Source organism: Numenius arquata, unplaced genomic scaffold (genome assembly GCF_964106895.1).
Source record: "Numenius arquata unplaced genomic scaffold, bNumArq3.hap1.1 HAP1_SCAFFOLD_1814, whole genome shotgun sequence".
Lineage (NCBI taxonomy): Eukaryota > Metazoa > Chordata > Aves > Charadriiformes > Scolopacidae > Numenius > Numenius arquata.
In genome coordinates, this window is record NW_027414794.1 from 1 (window position 1) to 9,650 (window position 9,650).

At 62.4% G+C, this 9,650-nt stretch overlaps 1 protein-coding gene across 1 annotated transcript; it reads right to left on the bottom strand.

Moving 5' to 3' along the window:
• Positions 1-2,217: 2,217 nt before the first annotated feature.
• On the bottom strand, positions 2,218-7,161 carry PSMD8 (proteasome 26S subunit, non-ATPase 8). Its single transcript, XM_074167327.1, is given in 8 exon segments — positions 2,218-3,430; positions 3,526-3,637; positions 3,741-3,841; positions 4,964-5,129; positions 5,238-5,340; positions 6,102-6,149; positions 6,152-6,173; positions 7,015-7,161. Coding segments are annotated over 8 exon segments (837 nt in total). The 3' UTR covers positions 2,218-3,292.
• Positions 7,162-9,650: the final 2,489 nt, after the last annotated feature.

Genomic DNA, 9,650 nt, shown 5'->3' on the forward strand with positions numbered 1-9,650 from the left:
CCTGCAGCCCCCCCCACCGGGACCCCCTCAACCCCCGCCCCCCGGGACCCTCCTGGGACCCCCTGCAGCACCCCCCAGGACCCCCAACACCCCACTGCGACCCCCCTGGGACCCTTGCAAACCCCTCAAAGACCCCCAGGGCCCTCTGGGACCCCCCCTGCAGCCCCCCCTGGTACCCCCTCAACCCCCCCCCGGGACCCTCCTGTGACCCCCAACACCCCAGGGCCCTCTGGGACCCCCTCCAGCACCCCCCAGGACCCCCAACACCCCACTGCGACCCCCCTGGGACCCTCGCAAACCCCTCAAGGACCCCCAGGACCCCCCCAGGACACCCCAGAGCCCTCTGGGACCCCCCTGCAGCCCCCCCCGGGACCCCCTCAACCCCCCCCCCCCCCCCCCCGGGACCCCCCTGGGGTTCTCAGGGGTGTGGATGGATCCATAGGGGTCTGGGGGGGTCACGCCCCCTCATGCCCCGCCCCGTCCCCCTTAATTAGCCCCGCCCCTCCATTAACGCCCCCCAATTAACGCTCCCCCATCACCGTCGCTCCCCGCCTCGCCCCGCCCCCCCACCCAGCCCCACCCCCCGCTCCCCATTGGCTCCAGGCACCGTGTGGGGGGGGGCGGGCAGCCAATCAGAGGTTTCCTTTCGTTCTCAAGGCCCACCCCTCCCTCCGCTTCCAAGGCGGCCAATCGTCGCCCTCCTTTCGGTAGCGCCGGCGGCCAATCAGAGCGAAGGGGGCGTGTCCTTGACCACGTGGGGGAGGTGCCGTTAAACTCCTTTAATGGCAGCGGCGGGGGGGGGGGTGTGTAATTAACGGGGTCTGGCCCCGCCCCCTCTGAATAAATTAGCATAATGTCTGCGGTAATAAATAGAGGGGGGGTTGGGGGGTCGTACCAGTACACACCAGTGCCACCAGTCCTTGTACCATCACCGTGTCACCACCCCCCAGTGCCACCAGTCCTTGCACCAGTACACACCAGTGCCACCAGTCCCGGCACCATCAGCGTCCTCACACCAGTGTGCACCAGTCCTTGCACTATCCCCGTCTCACCCCCCCAGTGCCACCAGTCCTTGCACCATCGTCGCACCAGTACACACCAGTGCCACCAGTCCTTGTACCATCACTGTGTCACCACCTCCCAGTGCCACCAGTCCTTGCACCATCGTCACACCAGTACACACCAGTGCCACCAGTCCTTGCACCGTCACCGTGTCACCACCCCCCAGTGCCACCAGTCCTTGCACCAGTACACACCAGTGCCACCAGTCCTTGCACGATCGTCGCACCAGTACACACCAGTGCCACCAGTCCTTGCACCATCCCCGTCTCACCCCCCCAGTGCCACCAGTCCTTGCACCATCGTCACACCAGTACACACCAGTGTGCACCAGTGCCATCGGCGCCCTCACACCAGTGCTTCCAGTCCTTGCACCATCCCCGGGTCACAACTCCCCAGTGCCACCACCCAGCCCTCCGTGGCCACCACCTGGCTCCCTGTGGCCACCAACCCCACAGATGCCACCCAGCTCCCCGTGGCCACCACCCACCTCCCTGTGGCCACCACCCCCACAGATGCCACCCAGGTCTCTGTGGCCACCACCCACCACCCCACAGATGTCACCCACTTCCCCGTGGCCACCAACCAGCTCCCCATGGCCACCACCCATTGCCCCACAGATGCCACCCAGCTCCCCGTGGCCACTACTCCTACAGAGGTCACCCAGTTCCTCGTGGCCACCACCTGGCTCCCTGTGGCCACCAACCCCACAGATGCCACCCAGGTCTCTGTGGCCACCACCCACCACCCCACAGATGTCACCCACCTCCCCATGGCCACCACCCACCTCCCCGTGGCCACTCGGCTCTCTGTGGCCACCACCCCCACAGATGTCACCCACTTCCCCGTGGCCACCAACCAGCTCCCCATGGCCACCACCCATTGCCCCACAGATGCCACCCAGCTCCCCGTGGCCACTCGGCTCTCTGTGGCCACCACCCCCACAGATGCCACCCAGCTCCCTGTGGCCACCACCCAGCACCCCACAGATGCCACCCAGCTCCCCGTGGCCACTCAGCTCTCGTGGCCACCACTCCTACAGAGGTCACCCAGTTCCTCGTGGCCACCACCCAGCTCTCCGTGGCCACCACCCCCACAGATGCCACCCACCTCCCTGTGGCCACCACCCACCTCTCCGTGGCCACCACCCCCACCGCTAGAAGAAGCCATCGCTTTATTGAAGGTGACAACGTCCTGGGGACCAGGGGACACGGGTGTGACAGAGCCCCCCCCCCCCAAACCTTCACCCCAAAACTCAGGGGGGTCCCCATGAGCCCCCCCCTTCTCCCCCCCCCAAGGGACACCCCCCCCCAAAAATGTCCCTTTAAATACTGACCCCCCAAAAAAAAAACCCGCAGAGAAAGCAGTGGGGATGGGCAAAGGGGGGAAAACGGCCCCAAAAAGGGGGTGGGGGACCCCCAAAAAAGAGGGGGGGCTCCCCAAAAGGGGTGGAGGACCCCAAAAAAGAGGGTGGGGGACATCCCAAAAAAGGGGGGGGACCCCAAAAGGGGTGAGATGGCCCAAAAAAGGGGGTGGGATGCCCCAAAAAAAGGGGGGGACCCTATAAAGAGGGGGGGACTGGCCAAAAAAAGAGGGGGGGACACCCCAAAAAATGAGGTGGAAGGGGCCCAAAAAGAGGGCGACCCCAAAAAAAAGGGGGGGACCCCAAATAGGAGGTGGAGGACCCCAAAAAGGGCATGGGATGGCCCAGAAAAGAGGTGGAACGGCCCAAAAAGGGGGTGGGGGAAGCAAATAAAGGGGGGGGAGAACCAAAAAAAAGGGGGGGGACACACCCCAAAAAAGAGGAGGGACACCAAATAGGAGGTGGAGGACCCCAAAAAGAGGGGGGGACACCCCAAAAAGGGCATGGGGTGGGCCAGGAAAGGGGCGGAGCAGCTCGAAAAGGTGGTGGGATGGCCCAAAACAGAAGTGGAACGGCCCAAAAAGGGGGTGGGGGAAGCAAAAAAAGGGGGTGGGGCACCCCAAAAAAGGGGGGGGACACCAAATAGGAGGTGGAGGACCCCAAAAAGGGGGGGGAACACCAAATAGGAAGGGGTGGGACACCCCAAAAAGGGGCATGGGATGGCCCAGAAAAGAGATGGAACGGCTCAACAAGGTGGTGGGATGGCCCAAAATGGGGGTGGGACAGCCGAAAAAAAAAAAAAAAAAGGGGGGGGGGCACCCCAAAAATGGACACACACACACACACACACACACACATACACCCGGGCCACTAAACGATCATCTCCAGTTGCCGCGCGTACTCGATGACCTGCTTGGCCAGCTCGGTGGAGGGGATGGTGGCATCTTCCGGCTTCTGCTGGCGGCTACTGAAGCTGTAGTAGCTGTTGGGTCCCAAGACCCAACCTCGCTGAGAAAAAAAAAAAGGGGTTTTTTGGGGTGCCCTGAAGTTTTTGGGGACCCGCCCGCCCCCCTCCCCCCATCCCTCCACCCCCCAGGAAGTACCTTCTTGGCGTAGTCGGTCATTTTCTTGGAGGTGGTGAAGAAGAGGATGCGGGTGGCTTCGGCGAAGAGGATCTTCTCGTAGGCCTTCTCGATGCACCCCGCGATCTCGTCCCTAAGTTTGGGGGACACAGGGGTCAAGGAGGGGGGGGGGACACACACACTGGGGGTGTTTTGGGGACACGGAAGACACCAAGGGGGGGTGGGGGACACCTCACCGGATGGTGTCCAGCAGGATGTCGATGAAGAAGGTGTAGCTCTCGGCCGGGATGTTGCCTTTGGCCAAGAAGACTTTGTTGTAGCTGCCCTCCATCAAATACTGCCGGGAAACCAGGGGGGGGTCGTACCCCAAAACTCAAAAGAACCCCCCCAAACCTCACAACCACCCCCCATAACCCCCTCAGACCTCACAAACCCCACCAAGACCCCACAAAACCTCCACAACACCCCAAAGACCCAACCATCCAAGACCCAACCATCCAAGACCCAACCATCCAAGACCCAACCATCCAAGACCCAACCATCCAAGACCCAACCACCCCCTCCAGGCCCCCCAAGAAACACCCCCTAACACCCAACCAAGACCCACGAACCCCCACCAAGACCCCAAGAATCCCCATCCCAAGACCCAACCAAGACCCAGGACCCCACCAAGACCCACCCAAGACTCCACCAAGCCAGGACCCCACCAAGTCCCCACCCAAGACCCCAAGACCCAGGACCCACCCCAAGACCCCAAGACCCCAAGACCCAGGACCCACCCAAGACCCACCCAAAATCCCAAGAACCCCCATCCCAAGACCCCACAACCCCCCAGACCCCCTTAAACCTCCCAAGAAACCCCCATCCCAAGACTCAGGACCCCCAAGAAACCCCCTAAGACCCACCCAATCAAGACCCAGGACCCAGCCAAGACCCCACAAACTCCCCCCCCAAGAACCCCCATCCCAGACCCCACAACCCCCTCTGGCCCCCTTAAACCCCCCAAGAACACCACCCCCCCCCCCCCCCCCCCAAAAACCCAGGACCCAAACCAAGACCCACCCCCCAAACCAAGACCCAAGACCAAGGACCCAACCCAAGACCCCAGGACCCAACCCAAGGCCCAACCCAAGACCCCAGGACCCAACCCAAGACCCCACCCCAAGACCCAGGACCCAACCCAAGGCCCAACCCAAGACCAAGGACCCAACACAAGACCCCAGGACCCAACCCAAGACCCCACCCCAAGACCCCAGGACCCACCCCAAGACCAAGGACCCCACCCCAAGACCCCAGGACCCAACCCAAGACCCCAGGACCCCACCAAACCAAGACCTGGGACCCAACCCAAGACTCCAGGACCCAACCCAAGGCCCCACCAAACCAAGACCTGGGACCCATCCAAGACCCCAAGACACCCCCCCCCCCCCCGCCAGGACAACCCCCCACACCCCCAGACCTGCTCGAGGGAGACGGGGTGCTTGATGTAGACGTTGCTCTGGATCTCCTTGGCCGGCAGCCGCTCCAGCTCCGTGTGGAACTCGGCCACCCGGTTCTGGGACAGCAAGAAGAGCAGGTTCAAACCCAGCAGCTGGTGCTTGTAGGCCGATTCCGGCAGCTCCTCCCTGATGATGGGGTGGGAGGGTTAAAAAAAAAAGCTTGAGGCGGGGGGGGGGGAGGGGTTGGCTAGTGGAAATCGGAGGTGGCTAGTAGCCCCCCCCCCCAAGGCTCACTTGTAGTCGAAGTAGTAGCACTTGAGCTGGGCCATGTAGCGCTCGAAGGAGGGGATGTCCTTCTTCAGGATGCTCCACTGCGCCCCGATCTCCAGGATGTCCCCTGGGGGGGGTATTTAAAGGGTGAGGACCCCACCCCACCAAGACCCAGGACCCCACCAAGTCCCACCCAAGACCCCACCAAACCAGGACCCCACCAAGTCCCACCCAAGACCCCAAGACCCAACCCAAGACCCACCCAAACCCAACCAAGACCCACCCAAAATCCCAAGAACCCCCATCCCAAGACCCCACAACCCCCCAGACCCCTTTAAACCTCCCAAGAACCCCCATCCCAAGACCCCACAACCCCCCCAGACCCCTTTAAACCTCCCAAGAACCCCCATCCCAAGACCCCACAACCCCCCAGACCCCTTTAAACCTTCCAAGAAACCCCCATCCCAAGACCCCACAACCCCCCCAGACCCCTTTAAACCTCCCAAGAACCCCCATCCCAAGACCCCACAACCCCCCCAGACCCCTTTAAACCTCCCAAGAACCCCCATCCCAAGACCCCACAACCCCCCCAGACCCCTTTAAACCTCCCAAGAACCCCCATCCCAAGACCCCACAACCCCCCCCAGACCCCTTTAAACCTCCCAGAACCCCCATCCCAAGACCCCACAACCCCCCCAGACCCCTTTAAACCTTCCAAGAAACCCCCATCCCAAGACCCAGGACCCCCAAGAAACCCCCCCTAAGACCCGGCGGGGGGGTCTTAGGTGGCAGGGGGTGGTGTCATTGAGATCCTGGTGGTGGTGGTGGGGGGTGTCTCGGAGGGGTGTGTGTGTCCCCCCCTCTCCTCCTCCCGGAGGTGACACTCACGGGCCAGGATGAGCTGCTGCTTGGTGAGTTTGGTGCCGGTGGTGGGAGGAAGTTGAGCTCCAGCAGGGCCAGCTTGAGGGGGGGGGACACAGGGAAGGGGGGGGGGGACACACACACAGACAGTCAGACCCCCCACCCACCCACCCAGGCCCCCGCCTTGGCCCCTGACGAGGTTAATTAATATTTACGGGCAGCTGCGGAAAGTGGGGTGCCCCGGGGGGGGGGGGGGACACGGACGGACAGGACACTGACTCACCCCCCCCACACACACTGTAATTAAAGCTTCTGGATGACGAGGCTGCGGCGGGGCCTGCCCCCCCCCCCCGCCTTGTCACCCCCCCTCCCCCCCCCCATCTCATTCCCAGGGGTCCCCCTCTCTTTCCCAGCCCCCCCCCCGCCCTCTTTTCCCAGAGTCCACCCCCCCCCCCCCCAGCCTCAGGGACCCCCCCTCATTCCTGTCCACCCCCCCTCAAAGGACCCAGAGCCCCCCCCCCCCCAAGGCCTCCCCTCACCCCCAAGGCCCCCCCATTCAGCCTCAACCCCCCCCCCAATACTTCCCCTCCCCCCCAAGGCCTCTCCTCACCCCCAGCCCCCCCCAATTCAGCCTTAGCTCACCCCCCCCCCCCGGCCCCTCCTCACCCCCAAGGGTCCCCCCCAAAGCCTTTCCTCACACCCAGGCTCCCCCAGTTCAGCCTCAGCCCCCCCTCCAGGCCCCCCCTCATCCCAAAGCCTCTCCTCACCCCGAGCCCCCCCCAAGGCCCCCCCTCATCCCCGAGGCCTCGCCTCCCCCCCGAGGCCCCCCCTCATCCCCAAAGCCTCTCCTCACCCCGAACCCCCCCCCAAGGCCTCCCCTCATCCCAAGGCCTCCCCTCATCCCCAAGGCCTCCCCCCCCTTTCCCGCCCGCCCCCGCACCTTGAGGCGGCCCAGGGCCTCCCCGCACTTGCTGAGGTTGGGGCTCTTGCGGCTCCACTCGCCCTTGAGCTGCTCGTACATCCCGGCCGCCGCCTTCAGCCCCCCGGCTCCCTCCGCCCCGTTCACCACCAGCCCGGCCGCCGCCATCGCCATGAATCGGCACCGGCTCAGCGCGACACCCGCCCTCCCCTCACACCTCCTCCACCTGCTTTACGGCCGACGCACGGCCGCGCTTGACGGCCGTCGCCGCCGCCGTCGCCCGGGGCAACGCCAAGGGGGCGGGGCGTCGGGGAGAGGGAGGGGGGGGGGGAGCGGAGCCGGCGCGGCGCATGCGCAGAGGGCGCTGCGTGTGCTCCCATAGGGGCAGCCTATAGGGCGCTATAGCGCGATGAATGTGGACCTATAGGGCGGTGTGTATGGGCCTATAGGACACCGTACGGCCCTATAGCGCACCGTACGGACCTATATATGGCCCTGTATGTGCCGTATGGTCCTATAGAGCGCCCTATATGGACCTAGAGCATGATGTATATGGACCTATAGGACACTGTATGGCCCTATAGCGCACCATACGGACCTATAGGACACTGAATGGACCTATAGTGCACTGTATGGACCTATATATGGCCTGTATGTGCCATATGGTCCTCTAGAGCAGCCTATATGGACCTATAGTGCGACGTATATGGACCTATAGCACCCTATATGGACCTATAGCATGATGTATATGGACCTATGGCCCTGTATGTGCCCTATGGTCCCATAGAGCACCCTATATGGACCTATAGCACCCCATATGGACCTATAGCATGATGTATATGGACCTATAGGACACCGTATGGCCCTATAGAGCACCGTATAGACCTATAGTGCACCATATATGGCCCTGTATGTGCTATATGGTCCTATAGAGCACCATATATGGACCTATAGCACGATGTATATGGACCTATAGGACACTGTATGGCTCTATAGTGCACTGTATGGAGCTATAGTGCAGCATACGGACCTATAGCGCACCATATATGGCCCTGTATGTGGCGTATGGTCCTATAGAGTACCCTATATGGACCTATAGTGTGATGTATAGGGACCTATGGCCCTGTGTGTGCCATACGGTCCCATAGAGCACCCTATATGGACCTACAGCGCAACGTATATGGACCTATAGCACCTTATATGGACCTATAGCATGATGTATATGGCCCTATAGCACACCATAGGGACCTATAGTGCAATGTATATGGTTCTATAGCGCACCGTATGATCCTACAGGGCAGAGTATAGCCCTACAGCACACCCTATATAGCCCTATAGCTCACATATGCCCCCATAGCACCATGTATAGCCCCATAGCCCACCTACAGCCCCATAGCGCATCCTGTATGGCCCTCTAGTGCCCCCTATATGGCCCCATAGCACCATGTATAGCCCCGTAGCCCACCCCACAGCCCCATAGCGCCCCCTATATGGCCCCATAGCGCCATGTATAGCCCCATAGCCCACCTACAGCCCCATAGCGGCCCCTATATGGCCCTATAGCCCATCCTACAGCCCCATAGCGCCCCCCTATATGGCCCTATAGCCCACCCTACAGCCCCATAGCCCACCCGACAGCCCCATAGCGGCCCCTATATGGCCCTATAGCCCACCCTACGGCCCTATAGCCCACCCTATAGCCCTATAGCCCACCCGACAGCCCCATAGCGGCCCCTATATGGCCCTATAGCCCATCCTACAGCCCCATAGTGCCCCCTATATGGCCCCATAGCGCCATGTATAGCCCTGTAGCCCAACCTACAGCCCCATAGCGCCCCCTATATGGCCCTATAGCCCACCCTACAGCCCCATAGCTCACCCGACAGCCCCATAGCGGCCCCTATATGGCCCTATAGCCCACCCTACAGCCCCATAGCCCACCCGACAGCCCCATAGTGCCCCCTATATGGCCCCATAGCGCCATGTATAGCCCCGTAGCCCACCCTACAGCCCCATAGCGCCCCCTATATGGCCCTATAGCCCACCCTACAGCCCTATAGCCCACCCGACAGCCCCATAGCGGTCCCTATATGGCCCTATAGCCCATCCTACAGCCCCATAGCGCCCCCCTATATGGCCCTATAGCCCACCCTACAGCCCTATAGCCCACCCGACAGCCCCATAGCGGCCCCTATATGGCCCTATAGCCCACCCTACAGCCCCATAGTGCCCCCTATATGGCCCCATAGCGCCATGTATAGCCCCGTAGCCCACCCGACAGCCCCATAGCGGCCCCTATATGGCCCTATAGCCCATCCTACAGCCCCATAGCCCACCCGACAGCCCCATAGCGGCCCCTATATGGCCCTATAGCCCACCCTACAGCCCCATAGCACCCCCCTATATGGCCCCATAGCCCACCCGACAGCCCCATAGCGGCCCCTATATGGCCCTATAGCCCACCCTACAGCCCTATAGCCCACCCGACAGCCCCATAGCGCCCCCTATATGGCCCTATAGCCCACCCTACAGCCCCATAGCCCACCCGACAGCCCCATAGCGGCCCCTATATGGCCCTATAGCCCACCCTACAGCCCTATAGCCCACCCGACAGCCCCATAGCGGCCCCTATATGGCCCTATAGCCCACCCTACAGC